Below are 21,679 nucleotides of genomic sequence, written 5' to 3'. Positions count from 1 at the left end.
CAACATGTCTTTACTCAATCAAAATTATGATTGATCATATTTTGACCAATGAAATAATGAACTACGTCGCTGTTCCGACCCACTTTTGTGAGAGAACTATGTACTCAAATGGGATTTTTTATAGCCACGGTCAGCCTCTCAACGACTATTATTTAGGCGCTCTACAATTCGAAGAATTTGAATTGTATTGGGGCGCTGTCTTTTTTACGACTCGAAGAGGAGTTGGTTTTCTTAAGTTTTTTTTTACCGGAAGTACTGTTTGTTCACGCTGAGTTTTGATCTAATAGTGAAAGTGCGTTAAGTTACCATGTGAACTAACTTTTTCTGAGCGAGAGAATTTTTTTGTGCATGCGCTGCGTTCAGTGAATGACTTTTTGACTTTGAAAGATTTGAAATTTTTTGGAGAGATTTTTGTATTTAAATGACAGTTTTTAGGCGTGTTTTCGTCCATTTGGCTCAATTTTTTTTTATTGTAACTTTTTTAGAAGTGTTTTATAGAAGTAAATTTTAGTCGGTGCGGAATGAGTATTCAATCATCTGAAATTGATACCACAGTGTTTCTGAGAGCTTAATAATGCGTCTCAAGTACAAAATTGGCTCATTTTTCTGAATTTTTGGGTCAATTTTTGGCTTTTTCCATCAATATTTCTCCATTGGTGGCTCTTTCGCGGAGTTTTTTATATGAAATTAGTAAATATGTCAAAGTCTTTTTGAGAATTCCTAAATTGGATTACTGTTTTTGACGTGAGATTCCTGAATTGGAGTACTGTTTTTTTTAATTGTACACATACTAATCCTATTTTGGCTGTTTTCACTTTGAGTTTATTCACCATAAAACCTTTTTTGGTGCACCATTGGTTTCTTTGGGTTCATTTTGGTGCTAAATGAATCGTTTTTGGCGATAACTCTTTTGCAATTCAGTGAAAATGTTTACCATATTTTGATTTTTTTTTCAAAATGTTTTACTGTTTCTCAATTGAGCTGTTTTCACTTCTTATTGAGACAGGAAGATGGCTGTCATTTTGTTACACCTCGATTGCTTAATAACAAAAAACCATGTTTCTTGCCTCATTTTTCATTTTGATTGTTATTTAGATCTTCCCATTTAGTTTTCCTGAAATTGTGAATTAGTATTTTGTTTATCTTTTTCACAATGTTTTTTCTCCACATTCTAGCAAGTTTCTTTCTAACATTCTGGTAACACTCATATTTTTATTCGCCATATCTTTATTAAATTAAAAATTATCGTTTTGAACTAATAATTTTTGACTTTTTCTTTGAATTTTTTATTTTTGTTTGCAATTAATTTTATTTAACATATTGCACCGAGGTTTTGCTAGCTCCACTTTTAAAAACTTATGAAGAACATTTTTTTTCTGCGAATATTCTTAGAGCGTGGTTTTGGTAACATACGATTTCTTGCGTTTGAATTTTGTTCTCTCTTTTAGTCTTTTGCATGGTTAATTTCGATTTGATTAATTTTTTGATCATTGTTTAGTTTTATCGCGTTCATTCTGATTGAAAGCGACAAATTTTGTTGATAGTTAAAGTGACAAAGTTTATTTAGTTATCAATTGATTACAGTTTTTTGTGTAGTGTTTTTGGGTAGTTTTAAGTATTACAGTTTTTAAAACGTGTTTCGATTGAGAGACTTACGGAAATTGATAAATGTTGTAACAATTTTTGTCCATTTCTTACAGTATTCAAATTTTTCTTCCAACATAAAGTTTTGAGAGCTTAAAATGGCTTGACTTTTGGTGCTTGCGTACATTGATTGTTTTCAATTGTGTACAAAAAATTTGGCTTGTTTTATATATAAGTGCAATGTAATTTTTTAGTTCAGTTGGTTTTATGGGCTATCTTCAATTTTTACTGATTCTGTTCTGTTTATAGTAGTCGTTGGTAGTAACCAGTTCGTTCGAAACGTAAGTGTTCACGAGGATGACTCTTCAAGTTGTTTCCGGAATTCTTCCGGCTGTGTTTTTTTTTAAGATCTGTTCCCACATTTTCATGATTCGAAGTCAAAATGGTTTGGTGATTTTGGTCACGGCGAGCGAAAAAGCGAGTGCTTTTGCGGCGTGAAGTTTTTTCGCTCTAATTTTAAAAGTAGAGTGACAAAAGGATGTTTGAACAAAAATTCGATTTCTCGCTAGTGGTTTTTGGTTTACGTGCGGCCATTTCACTTTAATTTTTACTGTTTTTTAGATTTTTTTTGGATTAGTTATTTTGAATGGTTTTCACCAATTCATTCACAGTTCATTCTGGGCCTAGATTTTAGTTTGATCCAAGTTTCTATTTCTCGCTAGAGGTTTTTTTGTTCGCAAGCGGCAATTTGACATTGATTTCTTTTTTTTTAATTTTTTGTATCTGATTTTTATCTCATAGTCCGTACTAGGTCAAGTTTTTTTGTTTAGTCAGTGAAATTTTTTTGGATTGTAGGCCAGGTTTTGTCTTGCTATGTTTTTCAATAGGCTTTACATTTTGATCACGTTTTCTGTTATAAGTCACTATTTTCACGTTTGACTTTCAATTTAAACGTCTTCTCAGAATTTATCATCTTTCGCTTCTGACGTTGCATACATGGCCAGCACTGGTCGGCTATAGATAACTTTGCTCACAAACTGTCAAGTTAAAAATGACAATAGATCGGATTTTCTTTGTTCCTTTCCTCTCATGCCATTACTCTAACAAAAATTTAGATTTGGTTTTAATTTTTTTTTGCTATTTTCTATAATTTATTTAACGGAAAGTAAGTTCCGCTTCAAAGCAACTATATTACTTTCAAATCGGTTTTTATAATCGAAGAATGTCATAGAGCGACTTTGTTTTCTTGTCGCTTCATGGGCTCACCAATTCTTCTATGGGATCCTTTCTGAAACGAGAACTACTGGTACAAGTCAAGAGCGTTTTTTTTAGTTGTTATGAATTTTAAGTGCCAAAGATTGGCGGAAAATGATGAGGAGAAAAGTTTAAGAGGTAGAAAAAAATTCTCTTTCAAAGGTTATATGCATAAAGTGAACTTTTTTAAAGTTCTTTTCTGTTTTTCCGTGGTTTTCAACAATTTAGTTATTGAACTCATTCACAAGTAAAATAAATCTTTCATGCATAATTTTTTCGAAGGTATTGTTTTTTGTGTGAAATTATAATGCCAAAGTTTGAATTTTATAATTTTCTTTATTTTGCTTCTGAAATTTGTCGCCCTTCATTTTTCACTTGTAGACTTGTCATTTTGAACCATGTAGACATCAGGTGCAATTGCTCGTTGAAGTACTGTAAGAAAAGTACAAAAATAATTATCAAGTCGAGAAACTACGAAAAGAGGGATAAACCATTAAAAAGGGTTTATTTATTGCCTATAGTAGTCAAATGTATTTAATATAGATTACAACCGACATTAGTAATCTGCTCATATCTTCTAACTTTGAGTTTGAGTTCGTCATAATTATCAAATACAATGAAACTGCACTTTGTATTTGAATATCCTTGGACACTTTCGAAAAATTTTGAAAAATTTTTCTCCTGCAGAGTCAATCTCAATGTTGATCAGCAAAATCAACGGTGGTTTTTAGGGAGCTCTGATGGTGTTTGATTTTCAAGTTTACAAAAGTAATGTTTACTACACATAATTGACAACTCCATCCAAAGATCTTAAATCTTGACTTTTGTCATTTATGTCTGGTTTTCATTCTTCCAAACGTTCAGTCCCATCAATTTCAAAATTTAAGGATTGTTTTTTGTGACTCACCCGATTTCGTTTTTAGTTTTTAACATTGAGTTTGATTTTGCGTTTTTTTAAATTGTTTTCCAGTTGAATAGTCTCCAGACCAAATTTTGTTGATCACAATTACTTTGGTTTGTTTTGTGCAATTAAGGCAGCATTCTTGCATATGTTCTCAAAAGCAGCAAAAAAGAGCTGAAAAGGCATATGTGTTTGGTCAGCTTTGTATTGTTTGTGGCATATTTTTGGATTATATTTTTGGATCATATTTTTAGGCGCTCTCATTTATTGTTAATTCGCTTTACATTTTGATCACGTTTTTCATTTTACATCAGTCACGAGTTTCACGCTTAACCTCTGACTTACTTCACTCACTATTTCAACTGAATGGATTTTAATTTATTTCACGCATTGAATTATGCAATGTAGTGAATACGGTCAAAGTCGAAAGAGCAAAATCAAAGGAGGCACAAAGACTTGTCATTAAGTCCTTTTGAATTAGGTTGGCAAAGTTAAATAGTGTTTGCTATGTGGCATTGCCATTAAGCTTTTTAGCCTTCAGCTTAGAGGCTGAATTGAGTATAGTTGCGGAATCTTACTGAAATTGAACGCCAAAATAGAACATTTTTTGACACTGGAAATAAAACAGAAAAAAAAATCGGTCAAATTGGTCAACGACGGCCATTTTCCGGCAATCTTCCGGCTAAGTTTTTCAGTCAATTTTGGCCGATGTATATATTCATCGTAGAGGTTTTTGAGTGGTCTCACTAAAAAGCCCGTTCAGCGTATCGTACATAATTTAAACAATTTTTATATTAATTTTTTTCGGAGTTATCGAGTTTCTTTTTTGAACATTTGTCTGATTTTCGTTGCTTTTGCCATATTGGCCCGATATAAGCTGCATTAGCTGATTTTTTTAAAATTGCGGAACGAACACACCTAAAAACTGCTGTTAAAATCTCCGTTAACTCTAAAGAAGACTAATTTTACTTGTGCTCCCTTTGAGAGTCTTCTTGAATTAAAATATTGCCGGTGTTTTGCTAATTTATCTCGATGTTTATCCAAAATTCCGCTTTTATTCCGCTTTTAAAACAAATCGAGTTTTTCCTATCAAATTATCCATACTCATGATATGCGGAACAAGAGGATGTTCCTAATGGATCAACAGCCATAAGAGAGAGAGAGAGAGAGAGAGAGAGAGAGAGAGAGAGAGAGAGAGAGAGAGAGAGAGAGAGAGAGTTTTTTCTAATCATTGTTTTTTACTGTTCAAATCAGTCGCTGTCTTACTTGAAAGTATTTGCATTTTCTTCTTTTATAACAATTAAACAACAGAACAATTCAAATGAAGAATGAATGTTTACTAATCGCACGTCCAATTAGCATCCTATGGAGATTCAGCAAAGGTTTTCTATTTTTTAGACGAAAACTTAGTCGTTCCGACCTGAATAAATAATTGTTTTCAAAATAAAAATGAATTAGTGAGCTTTGCCCCTGTTTTCTCTTTTTTGAGCAACTTTTAGCAACAGTATTTAGTGTGGTTTTACGTTTGAAGTAATTGTTTTATGGCTTCGATACCTTACAAAATTTTTTCGGTTACTCATTTTCCATTCATTTGAACTTCTTCTAGATGAATTTAATGGAATGTTTTATGTATGTTATTCTTTTTGCAGCCGTATGAACATTTCTAGATAATTTCAGTTCTTAGCGGCTTCCTGTGGGTGAAAGGAACCTATTTACTGATTTCAATTGATCGCTGAAGTTTTTTTTATCATTTGGAAATCACATGTTTTAAAAACAGAGAGCTATTATTTAACTTTGCGTTTTGCTGTTCTGTTTTCTCTATTTGTAACATAGTCTCGTTAAGTGCAGGTTGTATCACATTCTTGGTGCTAAAGAATGGCACAATTGAACCTATCGAATTTTTTCAGTGCATTTTATGAATATAACATATTATGAATATTGAAAGATCTCAATAGTTTTCGTTGGAGAACAAAAATGAATTTATCGGATGATTTCATTTGATAGCTAGTCTTGTGACGGCTGCTCTCCCTTCAAAGAAAGGGAAAGCTCTACACCGCCCAGTTTGTGTCCTCGGTTTCACATTGTCCGGATATTACGTTTTTGCAGTTAACTTCCGTGAACTGTATTATCCTCTATATTGTAGATTACCGTTGCTTTAGTTGATACTCAACCAGCCGAAATAACTAATCGCTCAACTTTGTTGTTTTACTATTTGTTTTGTTAAGAATACAATAATTTCATTTGAAACAATCTAATTTTAATAAACTCTAATTATAAACCAAATCGGGGAAATGTCGAACACAAAAAGTTGTAGCCCTGCAACCTGGCTTTTGTTGTGCAAATTTTCAAGTCTGTTTCTTTGACAATTGTAAAACAGTCTGAGACTTGGGTTTTCTGAACAAAATTCTGAAATTTCGGTTTTATAATCCAACTCTTGTTCTCAAGTGGTTTCAATAACAGAAATGTGAAACTAGGTTAGGCTCTCTTACAGCCAGTAATAGAAACTAAACTGACTTTATGATCTGCACAAATTTTCTATTTGTTCCTCAGAAAGAACATAAAATACAGAAATAAGACTCAGATATACAGAAACCATTAATTTACCGCTCAAGGTATTATGCTGCAGTACGCACTGTATGTCAGTTGAATTTGGCCAAAATTGCAAATTTCGAACTGATTTTTGCTATTTTTGATACTCTATTCATGCTGCTTTTTATATCAATTCTGGACAGTTGATTGGATAGACATAAGTTGTTTAATTCTCTGAATACAATTAGTTTGGGGTTATGGATATCTTATACCTTGCATCATGCTCTCTGAATTGGTATAATCATCGCAAAAAAGTAAACTAGCTGATCAAATTCGGTATCGCGCGCTCTATTTGATCTCAATTCTTTTTAATGAGAGATTCGATTTCGTATTTCACGAACACGTTGCCGTGATAATTGCGTGACCGTGAGTTAGTTTGGGTTTGATTTGCTGTTCCGCTCCATGTATGATTATCACGTACCAATAAGAGTTTCTAAGTTTGTATGCTGACAAAAGTGAACAAATCAATTTGGGTTCGATAGAATGTAGCATTGAATTTTGCTTGCAACGCGCTGTTATAGCTTCTTGCAACGCGCTGTTCTAACTTCATCGCTCGATTTCGCCGTGAGAGATTTTCTCATTCAATTAAGAAGCTCGGCCATAACAACTGTTTTTTTTACTGTGAAATTAATTGTTTTAAAAAAACTTATTTCTCACTTTTGACTTTGTTGTATTTTGTCTACTGGTTACCTAATCTCATTATTCAGAGGTCACAGATCAAACTATGGAGGTTCATGGAAGGCGTAATCCATTATGTCTGTTTTTTACGGAATAGATTATGGTCATAGCGGCTTCGACGCCGTTTTCACGCACAACTTAATTCAGTTCTTGCTTCTCATCTGTATTTGTCGTTTTTTTGTAGACGTATGACATATTATGGATGATGACAGTTCTCAAGGCCTTCATTTGTAGGTATAAATGAACATAAACCTTCTTACAGATGAGATAACTAATGATTTTCATTATTTGAAATTTCTGTCTTTTTTGTCTACTTGTTACCGAATCTTATAAAGGACAGCTTCTATGATTTTAGTGAAGTACCAATTGGTTTGTTTAATTTTATTGTTTGACGCCATTTTGACGTTGTTGTTAAGTCTTTTTTTTCAAAAGAATACTCCTAAGAGTTTTTTGTAATGTTTGTTCGTTACTATTTGATTGTTGTTGGTATGGTCTCGTAGTCTTTATAATTGCAGGTCTCATGGGCTCTCTTATCTGGCGCTATTCTTTTTACTAAATGATTTGAGTGTAACGCATTTTTTTTACTTTACAGCAATTACTTTTGAACAATTTTTGATTTTTGAAAGTTTTCTATCTCTTCTTCGTTTGGTAGACAATTAGGCCAAAAATGTGGATAATCAGGGTCGTAACATTATTTGCCAATGCACATTAGCCTCCTTGGTTCTTTTTGTATCAATAATGTTAACAATTCTTTCCTTGTTAAAATGGGGAGAACATTAGCTGTTTTTCAGTCTATTTTGACCTATCGATATATTTGTTTTCCAGTTGTGAATAAGAGGGGTATCATTCGAACGCCCGTTAAGTTCAGAATTTTCTATTTGGGTTTTGTTTTTTTTTAATAGCCGCCCTCATCTTCTCAGCCGGCTATTATAGCGCTCCTATTTTTTTTTTACTTCGTCGAATAAAAAAATGTTTCGCTTTACCTCATTTTGCCGCCTTTTCAACATTTTGCGTGAAATCTTTTTGACTTCTCTAGGCTAGTTTCTCTCTTCTCTCATTCTGCTAAAAGTAATTTTGAACATCAGTTGCTCAGCAAAGCAATTCAAGATGAACAGAGTCAGTATAAAAAATTGAAGTCAGAAGTAGAAACGGGATAAACCCATAAAGCCCAATTTTCATAAAGCCCAAAAGTCTTATTTACCATCTCTAATGCTTATTGTTATTGATAGTAGCCCCTGTAGCCTCTCTCTAAGAAACAGAAGTATGTTCAACCACGAAATGCCATCAAAATAAATCGAACTTAAAAAATGTTTTTGTACAAAAATGTTTTTTTTTCAATATCTTCTGTTATTTCAATCCCAATCATGCTTATTGGAATCAACGGCGGCTATTTTCCGGCAATCTGCCGGGTATGTTTTCATTTTCGAGGCGTCAATTTCACAGCGTCATTTCACAGCGTCAATTTAGTGCCATTTTGAGTCGTTTAGGTTTTTTGCTCTATAAAAATTTTTCGATATCTGAGAAAAAAAACTACTTGTTTATTTGAACGTAATCTTTCAGAACAGCGAGCAAATTTTTTCGGCAATCACGGTTAAAGAGTGTCTGCACAAATAAACTGCGCTGCCGGAAGAATTACTTGAGCTTTTGAGGAAGCAACAGCTAATATTTTTGGATAATATTGGCAATGTTACCTCGGTTTTGCGCCAACTTTCAATTTTTTTCGGTTATAGCTTTCAAATTTTGCTTCTTTTAGTAGCAGTATTATCTGTCGATGAGCTTTTATTTTTTTATAATTGCACAACAGCTATCCACATCCAGTCATCTAAAGTGCGAAATAATTTTTCATTTGTATTTTTTCAACTGATGTTCATTGTGCAGTAAGATATTTTATGCTTCCTTTTCTGTTATTTTTGAAAATATAATCTCAGCGCAGTTTTCTGAACTAGTCTCACTTGGTAACTTCCAGCCATAGAAACTGATATAGATTTGTATGATGATTTTTTTAGTTTTTATCAGATTTGATAGCAAACTTTTGAACACATTTGTTTGTGGGATTCTTTTTTGTTAATGACCTCCCTATTTTTTTAAAGACACTTGTCGCGACTGAATGCGAGGTTTGAAATTTTTGATGAACATGTAATATCTTCTTATAATCTATTATAAGCTCCAATAAAATCAGTTGAGGCGGCCTAGTCAATTCGTTCCCCCGCTAAAGGAGGCTGAAATCAACCGCCCTTACTGATATAGGCTAAAATAGAATCGAGACTTCGTCTTTCGTACGAGAGCAATTCGTCCGTAATATTTTAAAATCTACAACTACTGGAGAGCATTTGACCATAAAACTTAAGGTAGCGTTGTGCTATTTTCTGTATGGAGAAAGCATTCAAGTGGAACCCACATTCTGAGATGAAACATCATATTTTGTACTAGTGTTTAATTTTAATTTTACTGTGTGTAAAATTCTTCAATATATCATGTACAGAGCCGTGCAACAGCTGAATCAAAGATTTATCAGGTCAACCCATAGGCTGACTAAAAAGATGAATGTTTTCTTTCCTGTTTTAATTTTAATCTGCGAGTTACCCCATTCAAATTAATCCTCGTCTTTGAAGTCAGGGTGTTGCCTTTTACAAACAATGCGTTTGGGTTGATTATCTTGCAGCTCAAGCAGTTATTACATCCCAATGCATTATACTCTGAAACAACTCATATTTTTCCGAAACACAGCTCTCAATTGATTTTTGATTACTATTTTTTAATCTGTGTGAAGTAATCATGAGTATGAAGTGAAATTATTGTGAACAGATGCAGTTCATTTGCTCTTTATAGACTGATGAAATTCGGATTCTTTTTCCCATGTTGGTGATAATAATGATAAGAAATTGTAACCTTTTGAGTTTTGACAGTATAGAATATTTGTAACTGCTATTATATTTTGGGTCATGCCTGCTTTTGTTGCTTTCAATGCTTGTTAATTTGTTCACACAAGTTAACCTGCTGATTGCTATTTTTGTGTTAGCATGAGATGACTACAAAAATGAGATGACTAACATGCGATGACTACAAAAAACACCAGAAAATTGCTAGTAATCATAATCAGGCTAGTGAACCTGCAGGACGCCCTGGCTAATCTAATCAAATTTGCACGTTCGTTCTTCTGAGCTGCTTAATGAAAGGTCAAAATCTTTCGATCTGAACTAAATTTGAGAAAGCAAGTTTTGAAGAAAACAAGGAGACTTGCTACTAAGCATTTGGACAACCCTATCATCCACATGTACTGGGTATTAAGAAATGCGGAAATGATCTAATAATTATTTCTTTAATCGAAAGAATTGATTTTTGTCAAAAGTAGCCTCCCTTAGTTTTCAAATCATCTTTCTTTTTATTTGTAATGCGAACTTCACCTGGAACCAAAATTTAGAAAGGCCTGCTGTATACATTAAATTAATGTTTTTCGAAATATTTCTCATCTTGTTACAATGTTAACTAGTTTTTAAATCTACGATTTAACTATACGTTAACTCCTTAGCTATACTTAAGTAAAGTAGCTATCCGTTAAGTAGTTTTCAAAACTACGAACTGGTCGAAAAGTGAAAATTGAGGTTATCACGTCAGCGGAATCAATGCTGTTATCAACACGTGACGTCATCTGTTAAGCTCAATAGCGTAGATTTGCTGAAATGTGATTTAAAGTTCTTATCATAATTGACTTACTCTCTCTAATCGACTGCGTAGGGTTATTTCAGAGGACTCTAAATTGTTTCAAGGTCAAAGAACAACTGCTTACTGAGGGCAACACTCGACGCTTTTTTGAGGAATTAAATTGAAAAATTTAAATTTTTATCGAAAAATTTTTGGGATTTTAAATTAAAAAATAGTTAATTATAGTTGTGGATTTTATCAGCAACTTCATCAATTCATTTCAATGCAATCTGTTTGCGATCTGTTTTGTACGGCACTTGACTCTATTTCTTTTGCGTCTCGTAGAGGAACTATGGTGATTAAATTTTAGATTTCAAAGTTTTTATGCTTTTCAGGACATGCTTTCTGTTAAGAGATTTAAACACAATTGATCATTTTTGATGTTGAATTTGAGCTTTGATTCTGGTCATGCCGAAACAGGATGTGGAGCGAAAAAAGCGAGTGGTTTCGGTTTGAGACTTTCTTGTGGCTCTATGTTTATTTTAGTAGAATGGGGAAATGGTGACGGAAAGTTTGCTTTATTGGTCGTTGTTAATTGCTCTCGAACGAAGTTAGAATCAGTTTTTTTAAGTTATCTGTCTCGTTCAGCAAAATGTTTCATTGTTTGTTTTTGCGCTTTTGTTCTGGAACATTTTTTGTTCTCCCTTGATTTATGCGAGACCTCAATTGCTCCTATTCCGATTTTAATTCTGTTGCTCATATATAGGGGAGTTTGTAATTGTGTTTGAAAATCGGATATGCTGTTTGGTTAAGATCGCAGACTACCATCCAGGAGGTCACGGGTTCAAACTCTTGCACTGTCGGTTTTTGCATCCAGGTTTTTTTTTTAAATCTTGGCTTCTTCTGATTTCACTTTTTCTCCAGTTTTGTGCTAGGTTTGTTTTCTAAATGGTTTCTCAAATCCATTCCTGGTGATTTTTAGGTCTAATTTGTATATCAATCAACAATTATGTGAATCGCAGTTCAGGAATTGTCCTGCTGTGTTTTGTAAAATTTACCGCTTTTTCCCACTAAGCTTGTGGGTGCAGAATAGATCTATATTTTAATTAAAACGTTTAAAGCTTTTGTTTTATGCAACTTTGGTTTTGTTGCCTTTGCCATTAGTTAAATTTTCTAATAAATGTACAATTCGATGATTCTATATAGAAACACAGCAAATAAAATACAAGGTCTATTTCACTCTTTCATATAAATCAAACTAGATTATAGTTGCAAAATGATGTTTTTTCGCCTCTACAATGCGTAACCCAGAATTGATAGTTCGAATGAATGAATTCGATATATATTTTCCCGTCTTAAAATTGTTGGTACAAGGCGCATTGTACCTTATGCCAATCAGATGACCCTAGAAGACAACTGTTATATAAGATCGGCCAAAATAATTTGGCATTTTTTGTCGAGGAGTGAATAGTACCACACAGTTGTTATCGCCATCGGAAGTTATCGAAATCTGAGGCGAAGCCGGGCCGTTGAATAATATTTTAATCAATTTTCAGTGCGAATACAACAATTGCGTTACGTACGCCAAATCAGCTGATTAGATTATCTTTTCCGCCATTTTTTTCTCGCCATTCTTCATATAGCAACAGGGGCGGTATTTCACCTCTGCTTCATATTATGTAAAGTTTAATTTGACTGTTCATCTTAAATTTTAGCTGTGAAGTATTCATCCAGATCAAAGAAAACCAAGATCTCCAATTAAACTGGTGTTTATTTAAATTTAATTTGGTAGATGGGGCACCTATTTCTTTCTTTTGAGAACTTTCCATTGGTATTTTGGTTAACTAGGTCTGAATTAGGAAGAAATGGTTATAATTGCTCTCAAACGAAGTTTGTAGCACTTATATTAGTCTTGTCGGTATTTTTTGTATGCGACTTTTTGCTTGACTGATATTTTGTCTGACGCTTTTGATTTTTCGTCCTCAAAAACGGGATAAACAGGTAGCGCCCAGCGGGCATTAAGTGCTCTTAGAGCCTTTCAGCTCAAACTTTTTTGGAGACTTATACTCATGGTGTGAAGGGCGGTTCTTAGAGGTTGAAGACGCCGCCATTGTTGACCCAACCCCCACCCGTTTCTAACTAAACAACCTAACAAACGCTCCCTAAAAACACGCAAATATATACTATTTTGAACCATTTTTTCCTTGATGTTTATTAGCCCTAGGTGTCAAGGTACTTCCTCTAGGTTTTAATAATAGGTTACTGCATAGTTTCCTGTGGTAATGGAATGGTTTCAACATATCAAAAATATTAGCATTTTTTTTGACAAAACGTGCATTTTTTCAAATTTTTGACATTTTTTATTACGCATTTCCAGACGCAGGGGCCGGAGAACGTCCTTAAGGGTTTGATTATAAGTTACTGAAAAAAATTTATGTGCCATGGAATAGCTTTCAATTTTTTAATGACAAATTTTAAAATTTTAGCATTTTTTCAAGTTTTTTGAAATTTTGGTCATTTTTTGAGTTTCTTCAGCCTCCAGAGTCACATAGCCTCCTCTATGGTTTGATTATAGGTTACTGCACAGCTTCTAGATATAATGGAATGTTTTTCAAGATTTTAATATCAGCCATTTTAAAAAGTATTTGCAATTTTTTCAAGTTTTTAGAATCTTTTTGTACTTTTTATCATTTTTTCCCTCACCTGGGTCCAAGGGACCTCCTCCAAGGTTTGACGATAAGCTGTCACATAGTTTCTAGCTCTAATGGAATCGTTATCAATATTTTAATGACTCCTGCTTTAGCAACTTTTTGATAAAATTTAATTATTATGATAAAAATTTTCGGAAAGTTTTTGGATCTTTAAGCCAGTGAAACTATTTAAAACTTTAAATAGGGATACTGGATAGTCTCTTGAGACAACAAAATGGTTTTGAAGATTTTAATTTCTTGAATTTTTGCAAGATTTTGTTAAAATTTGCGATTGTTTTCAAAATTTTTGAATTTTTTGTCCTTTTCTGAATTTAACGATCATTAGTGGCCAACGAAGCTTTTCAAGTCTTGCAGATGGGTTACTTGACATAAATCTAGGGACAAAAAATAGTTTTGAACATTTTCACTCCGAAATCTGGAAGCTTACCTTTTAAATTGCAATATTTTACTTATATATTTACTAACAAGGCTAGAAAACTAAAGGGTTGCTGAGTCGAATCATGCTAAAGCTATCCTCACTAAACCCTGGCTAGCTACTGACAAAGCCAACCGCTCGCCGGTCGGTTGGGTGAATTTCGCCCGACGTTAGTCGGTTATGTTTCTTTTTCTGTATGAAGCAGTTCCTATGCTTTGTTGCTTGACTTGATTTTTTCGAGGGAATCAAACTCGAAAATCGAGGTGAAAGATTTCAGAACAGAAGTGTCTTCTAATCACGATTACCCGTATCTATTTAAATTTTTTAACATCAATTTGGTAATAACAAACACAGTACAACATTTAGTGTTAAGATTAGGATCTTTCCCATTATAGCCCCCCCCCCCCCCAAAGCTTAATGTCATATAAACTATAGCCAGCCTCTCATGTTAATTATACCATAATAGGAAAGACCCCAGGTTATTATCATAATTTGGATCTACCCCCTATCTCTGCAGCTGTCTATACTACTATTCGTGTGTTGTAATGCAATGCGAGAGTGGAATAATAGAAGTGTAAAATTCCCACTATGATGGGGGGACAGATCTATATTTTTATTAAAACATTTGCGGGCTTTTATTTTCATGCAAGTCAGGACACCATCTGATATGAGGGTTCCGCTCAATCTATATTCCGTGTCCAACTCTTGATGCGTTCAGTAAGAATTGGTTACAAACAGAGCGATTTCTAGCAGAAAGTTTTAAATGGCGTCATTAGCACTCAAAGGACATAATTTCATCCGGTTGAGCAAAAGTCTGGTTTCCTTTCTGAATCGGGGTGAGGTGAATCCATAAATGACGGGGTTGGCAGGAACACTATACCAGAGCACAGCGAACAGAATCTCTTCTACTCGCATGTTGAGTTGAGGAATCTTCAAGTGTTCGTGCCATACTTCCAGGTCTAGAATTGCACTAGGAGCGTAACATCCAATGAACACAAAAGTGACCAGGAATAGAGTGATGGCAATCTGCCACTGTTTGCGCACGTTTCGATCACGCTTCATCCGTGCCATGTGCTCCTGTTGAGCATTAAGTGACTCGTTATCGCCAGATTCGTCGCTTTCTGTGTCCTCTTTTTTGGACTTTTTGCCTTTGGTTCCATTAGTTACTTTATGGATACCGTTAACTCCAGCTTTCTTCAGTTCTACTCTGTATTTTACACTTCCGGATGCTCGCATTTTGTTATTCGATATGTGGAGGTTGTTACCACTTCTTTGGTCCAACTCAGCCTGGCTTGAGCACACCGCGATTTCGTTGTTATTCTCATTGTCATTGTTGTCTAAACTCGTAACACATATTCCTTGTGTAACTTGAACATCGCTGAAAGATCCTCGAGACAATCGGGTCAGCAGTAGTCGTCCTTTATTGGGCTTCTTGCCACCTTTTGCTGCAGCGTTAGATCCGTAAGAAACCTTGCTCACTCCTGAATTTGATGACGTTGTGGGCTGTTGTTTGTTGGAGAGTACTTCGGACTTCTCGAGTGCGGTACTCTGAGGTTTGCTGCTGCTGCTGTAACTGATGTTGCTTTTGGGCTGCAGTTGCAGAGCTCCCCTGTTCTCTTTCGAGATGTTTTTGGTCAGCGTCTTGCGAGCCACGACAAACACATTGATATATGCGCCTGAAATATAAGCATGTTACAAACTAGTTCGGTATCTGACTTTTCTAGTAAATTTGTCAATAAACAAAGGTGATTTTCCGAAACTGAAATATAAGGATGTTACAAACTATTAACACTAAACCGAAAAAGTTGATGTTTTAGGTTTTCCAACGTACGCATTGGTTCCCTTCGCCATGGAGTTTGATGATTAATAATGAATTGCTCTCAAACAAAGTTTGTATCAATTATATTAGTCCTGCGGTCGTTTTTATGCGATTTTTCATTAACCGATTTTTCTTCTAACCGTTTAACTTTTCGTCCTCAAAAACGGGATGAATAGGTAACGACCAGAGGGCATTGGGTTTTCGTAGAGCCTTCCGGCTTACTACACTTTAAGTATGAGAATCACCGAAACTGATTCGGAGACAAAAATTCATGGTATGAAGGTTAGTTGTTCACACCATAAAGTTATAAATTTGACCCCCCGCCCACCCCACGCCCCTCTAATAAAACTCGACCTAGCCTCCATAAACCGTAGCTAGCTACTGGTGAAACAAATCACCAGTCGGTTGAGAGCAATTTGCCCAACGTTAGTTGTTTGTATTTTTGATTTTTGTCTTGTCATTCATGATTTTTTGTGTATGGACTAAAACAATTCATTGAACCAGATTTTTGCATAAAATTTTGCATCATTTCCTTATAATGAACACTTACTTTATGCAACCCTTTTTCCTACCCCCATCGATTGTGAACGTTGTAATTTACCACATGTTATTTGCGGCTCAACAATAGAAACCATTTCTTAGTTGTAAGGGCTGAGAAATATAATGATGTATTTTTATTGTCGCGGTGCTCAGCTTGTTAGGATTCTGCTCGCCGTTAGATTGACATTTTCTTTTTTTCCGCTGAAATTTTTTTAATTGGCTGTCTGTTGTTATCGTTTTTCTTGTAATTATCGTAATTGTTGTTATCGTAATTGGTTATCGTTTTCTTTGAATGTCCAGCTCAGTGAAATAGCAAAAAGCTACATATTACAAAAACCTACAAACCTAGAGTATGTTTGAGTGCTTTGAGGAATGAATTAGTGTGCTCGAGTTTGCAATTCTCGAAATCGTCAGCATCTCTGCATCAATTATGGCTGCTATTAATTTGTTAAGAAACAGTCATCCAAAGTATATTTTGTTTTTTATATTTGCCATTAGGAAAAGGCCACTGGTGCTTTTTTTCCCACATACTATGAACGTTTTTTTTTATTTGGTATCTCTCCGTTTCGCTGTGATGTCAGCTTTTATTGTTTTTTAATTGGAACTGTTACTTTTATTAGCACATATCTACACCCACCCACCCCCCCCCCCCCCAGAGTCACAAGCTTTGGTTTTATTTGAAAATCATTCAAATACTGATGACAGCGTCCATTGTTTCGGATAAACTTATGAGTTGTGAGTGAAGTTGATATGAAATGTTGTGTTCAAACTGTCAAACTGTGTTTGAAACGGTATGTTTGAACTTTATTGGGACCTTTGTAGTAAGAATGAGTTATTATATTCATATTAAACTGAGGTCTTTCATTGTTTATCTTTTTGCTGCAGAATTAACTGAGGGATTCTTTTGGTGGTACATTTGGAAAAAAAAACAATTTCTTGGTCATTTGATAAATACGATGTATAAAAGTATATACCACTAAAAGAGTCCCATTGCTACAGGATCATTGACATCAAAAAGTGCAAACCGAAAAACCGATTTTGCAAACTAAAAAATTGATAAGGTTTTGTTTGTGCTCAAAGTGAAAGTGATTATAACCTGATAAGAATATAACGAGTAGGATGACTGCGGCAGAGTAGAACATGGTGAAATAGTTGAGGTTTCGCAGATCATCAGCAGTGCTCTCTGTAAAACAACTCACTCCTATTGGCACTGCAAATACCACACCTGAAACACACATACAAACACGCATCAGAGGAGAGGGAGATTCTTTTCATCTGCAGCTAAAATTCAAACCCCCCCCCCCCCCCCAGAAAGAATATATATACATATAGATGAACTTACTCGCCCTTCTGGATCTTAGGAGAGGTTAAAACTCAAAAAGTTTTTCGCCCAAAGCCGAAATAAACTACAACGGGGGGGGGGGGGGGGGGGTTTAATAATAAAGGGGGCTATAATGATACAAAGGTATTGCTAGCTATTGCTTTGAAATGGGTTTGACCTGTGACGATAGAAAACGTGCTGAGTAGTTTGACCCTCCTTGAGTTCATGATAGTCTTGTATGAGTGTGGTTTGTTCACAGCTATCAGGCGGTCAGTTGCTATACAGAAGAACATCACAAATGAAGCTGTGACGTAAGAGAATGCTCCTCCCTTATCTGAAAAGTAGATAAAATTGGGTCATTCTTATTATAGCCCCACCCCCCCCCCCCTTTCATTATTGTATATTAAAGGTATGGAGGCTATATGTTCTTTTGCCACTAAGCTGGGTTTGCTGCAACAGGAAGACCAAATATTGTTCAAGCCCATGTTGGTCCGCAAGGGTTGATAAGTTTTGTTTTTTTTCTGCTGAAGTTATGCAAGAGATCAGATAAAGTTAAGCTCAATTTCAAAAAAATTGTCCGCGGATTTTTATTTTACGTTGATAAACTGTTTCAGCTCATTCCTTGCGGCAAAGTAATGGCTGATTAATTGAGGAGGCCCCCCTTCACGCGCGTTTAAAGGCATGCGGCCTTTTTGGTGGCCTCTGGGGGAAACTGCGTCAAAAGGAGATATACGCATTTTTTCGACGTCTTTTTTGCCCATTTTTGTTGTCTATATCGGTCGTTTGAGCGAGTCTGAATGAAGCTCAACTGATTATTTTGTTCGCTCCATTTTTTCTTGATTTCTTAGCTTCTGGCGTTCTAATTGTGAGCAAATCTGTATCAAGACTGTAGTTTTTGTAGTTGCTTTCCCCCGTCCTGTTTCCAGTCCTCAATTTTTATCATTGACGCAATTTAATTTTAAAAACTATTGTAAAATTTGATTTGAAAAAATGATTTTTTTTCGAATGTACTTTTCGAATGGCTTTTTACGAATGCACTGTTTTCAACTGATTTACTTGTTGTTTATTGGAGCGTCAAAAAATCATTGAATTAATATCGGAATTGTGAGTTCAGAGTTGATAAAGAACACATTTCCTGAATGTAACTGACCTCCCGTCGCAAGAATTAACTCTGTAATCAGCTAACCCTAAATATAAATAGTCCGTAAAATGCGCCCAATTTGGGTCTTCATACCGAGACATACCCACCTGTTGCGGAATAAAATGTAACCCTGTGAGAAATGTAATTTTGGAATTTTCTATAAGCTTTTACTTTTTCCCTCTGAATAGTAAAAAAAGAAACGCCGAATGACCAACAGGGACAGTCTTCACTATACTTGCAGGCTGTGTATTTTAAGAGAAGGTAGTGTTAGATACGAAAACTAATTTGATTATGGTTTCAATAAGGAATATTGCACCTTCGCACGTCGTTAATGTTAATGCGAGATTACACAATCAGCAAATAATTATTACACTAAGCTAACATAAATGAATATCATCTATATTACATTTTTCGTTAGTTCATTTATTTTTTTTTCAAATAAAAGCCCAATTTGCATGTTGCAAAACTAGCTTTTCATTGAATCCATCGGAATGGGGTCTGTTATGAAGGGTAGAAGATATATAAATAATCGTACCTATTAAACACACGAAACTAGACTGGCTGTTCGTCACAATTTGGAATACACTCACTGGCATGTAGAGTGCCGCTACAGCCAAGTCCAGACAAGCCAGCTAAAACAATTGCCTGAAATTCAACTCAGTGCCAAATACTAATGGTTAAATTATCAAAAATTTGACACAAATATCCTAATTGTACCCAGTACTGACTTGTAAAAAATATTTCTATACGCTATGGCCAAGAGTGCACTAATTACAGTTTCCCCCAATTTTTTGTTCACAATTTTTGTCCTCTGAGTCCCAACAGGTTCGGAACATTTTTTAAACCATAATTACTTTTGTTTGGCAAGAACATTCAAGATATCAATTTTATTTACAAGAAGCTCGAATCTTGGGATAACTTTTGTTCTCTTATTCCAAACTGACGGTCGCTGCAAATATAATCTTGCCATCTCAACTAGTACATATGCTGTTGTTCATTGAGGTTATATGTCGCGACCTACAGCTTTTGCTTTCAATGTTTGCATAATTTTCGGGCCCTCCAAGGCCTGTACGTTCTTGTCATTTTAATGAATCAACAGCTTATCGTGAGAGAATATACCTCTGATTTTATTTTCAGCCTACTAAGCTTATCGGTATTAATTTGACAAAAAATATCAGACCTGTAAGATGAATATTTTCACTGGCGTTTTTGTTTCGTTTGAGACCATACACCGTCACTACAATCGAGTTCCCGATAGAGCCAAAAATGCTATTGAACACCAGGGTGACAATAGAAATCCAGGGATAGAAGTCTTGGGCACCCATTCCAGTTGGCCGATTTGAATTGTGATTGTTATGGTCTACACTGTTTGTAGCTGGCAAGCCAGTTTCTTGAGTTGCAAAATTGTCGCCGATTGAATTTATAAAGTTGCTCTCGGCCATGATTGTGACTGAGTTGACGCCCTTCTCGATTTTGTATAATTTTGTACTCTTGGTGTTTATTTAGGGTTTTAGAGTTGACTACGGGTGGGTTTTTAAGGGTTTCCAATTTATCTAATGGCGGAAGAGATACGGTGGGAGGCCTATATGAATTTAGGTCAAACAAAAAAGAATTCGATGATATAAAATAAATACAAAAATGCACAAATTTGCTAGGGAAGCTGGAGTCAAAAATACTACGGGAAAATTGAACGAATAATTTTTCCCTCGATTGAATAAACAGAGTGGAAATATCAACGAATGGATCCTGCTGGTAGGCTTGGAATTTTGGAATTTAAATTGCTTTTCTAAATGGGGCGGGATATTTTAAAAAGAAGGGGTCAATGTTACTTGCTGGTGGGCAAATTTTGAGTTAAGTGTTGTGTGTCATGGCATCGACTTTTTCAACAGTGGTCTTTTTATTTTTCTCCTTTTTGGTGGCGGCAGAATTAAACGGGGGAAAATGAAGAATTATCATTATTGATTGGTATAAATTTTTCACGTTTTCTCCCGCTGTAAAATTTCTGATTGGTGCAAAGGTGGAATGGTGTCTGATAATGTTCTTATGTTCTGTGCAATTTTTGGGAGGAAAAATAATTGTGAATATTTCCACCATTCTTTTGTCAAATTAATACTGGTTTCTTTTCTGAAAAGTGTTTGTGATGAATACAAAGATATTGTTTATGTCTTCGACATAAAGATTTGTTTACAAAGAGGGAATAATTTTTAAGCGACGTAAATTGAAAACGCTGAAAATCTGTCGCGCTGTCACATTCAATAATTCAATTTTTAGCCATTTGAGTTTGAACAAAGAACACAGAAAAATTTCGCCAAGCACAAAAAAGAATCCTACAAATTCGCAAATTGAATTTCAGCAACCACGCCTTTTGGTCTACTTCGGTTTTGCTGTTTGCCCCCCCCCCCCCCCCCCGGTCATCCCTCCACCTTGAAGGGCTACATTCAAACTACCCAATTCAAAACTGATTCTATCATTGAAAATGGCGTTGTTTGAACACAGTTATGCCCTGTCGTCGTCAATTGATTACTTTGAATAGTATCTGTAAATTCCCTTCAAACAGCCAGGGGCACTCTTGTTTAGCTACTCAAATAAAATCAAACTTATATTAGCTGATAATGGGAACGATAAGTTAAATCAAATAAATGTTGAGTAAATCCATAAAGGTATAGGGGCTGGCGCGACTAAATTTAAAGTCAATCCCTCCTGAATAAATAATGATAGCAGCTGTCGGTTTTGAGGTAATTATAGGTAAAATTGCTATTCATACGCACGAAAAGTGTTTGGGAAGCTCAAGTTTGATCTAAAATGGACGTTTTTATTGAATTTTCAGGCAGCGTTTTGTAAACAAACAAATTTGCGTATAAATAAAGGAATGAAACAGGAACTTATAAAATGCAAGGAATAGTAGAGAAAAGTATGGAAAATATGAATGAGAGAGAAAGAGATGTGACTCTAGTAAAAAGAACTGCTAACGATCTGTTTTTTCTGCCACTTGAACCTCTTGGTAGAGATTCTTAAACTTTTACTTTAACTTTTGTTTTTAATGTACGGCCCTGTTAACAAGACATATGAATCTGTGTCGTATGT

At 35.0% G+C, this 21,679-nt stretch overlaps 3 protein-coding genes across 3 annotated transcripts in view; 1 reads left to right on the top strand and 2 right to left on the bottom strand.

Moving 5' to 3' along the window:
* The window catches only part of LOC142351580 (uncharacterized), a 462,469-nt gene that overhangs the window by 311,068 nt on the left and 129,722 nt on the right, over positions 1-21,679 (bottom strand). The window lies entirely within an intron of this gene.
* Positions 1-21,679, top strand: part of LOC142351856 (uncharacterized) — a 218,000-nt gene that overhangs the window by 104,436 nt on the left and 91,885 nt on the right. The window lies entirely within an intron of this gene.
* LOC142351556 (uncharacterized) lies at positions 14,193-20,983 on the bottom strand. Its single transcript, XM_075403642.1, has 5 exons — positions 19,776-20,983; positions 19,131-19,227; positions 17,633-17,788; positions 17,230-17,358; positions 14,193-15,450 (listed from the first exon to the last, which is right to left on the bottom strand). The coding sequence occupies exons 1-5, from the start codon at positions 19,821-19,823 to the stop codon at positions 14,534-14,536; spliced, it is 1,347 nt and encodes a 448-aa protein (XP_075259757.1). The 5' UTR covers positions 19,824-20,983; the 3' UTR covers positions 14,193-14,533.

Source organism: Convolutriloba macropyga, chromosome 13 (assembly GCF_964194025.1).
Source record: "Convolutriloba macropyga chromosome 13, txConMacr16.3, whole genome shotgun sequence".
In the NCBI taxonomy this organism is placed as follows: Eukaryota; Metazoa; Xenacoelomorpha; order Acoela; family Convolutidae; genus Convolutriloba; species Convolutriloba macropyga.
Note: the sequence above shows the minus strand (reverse complement) of the source record. Positions and strands in the feature narration are given on the sequence as shown.

Excerpts from the sequence above, each read along its gene's own strand:
- LOC142351556 (XM_075403642.1), bottom strand. The coding sequence starts at position 19,823 with ATGGTCTCAAACGAAACAAAAACGCCAGTGAAAATATTCATCTTACAG. Across the intron at positions 19,228-19,775 it reads TGAAAATATTCATCTTACAG|CTGGCTTGTCTGGACTTGGC; the intron begins GTCTGATATTTT and ends CAATTGTTTTAG. Across the intron at positions 17,359-17,632 it reads CACGTTTTCTATCGTCACAG|GTGTGGTATTTGCAGTGCCA; the intron begins GTCAAACCCATT and ends TGTGTGTTTCAG.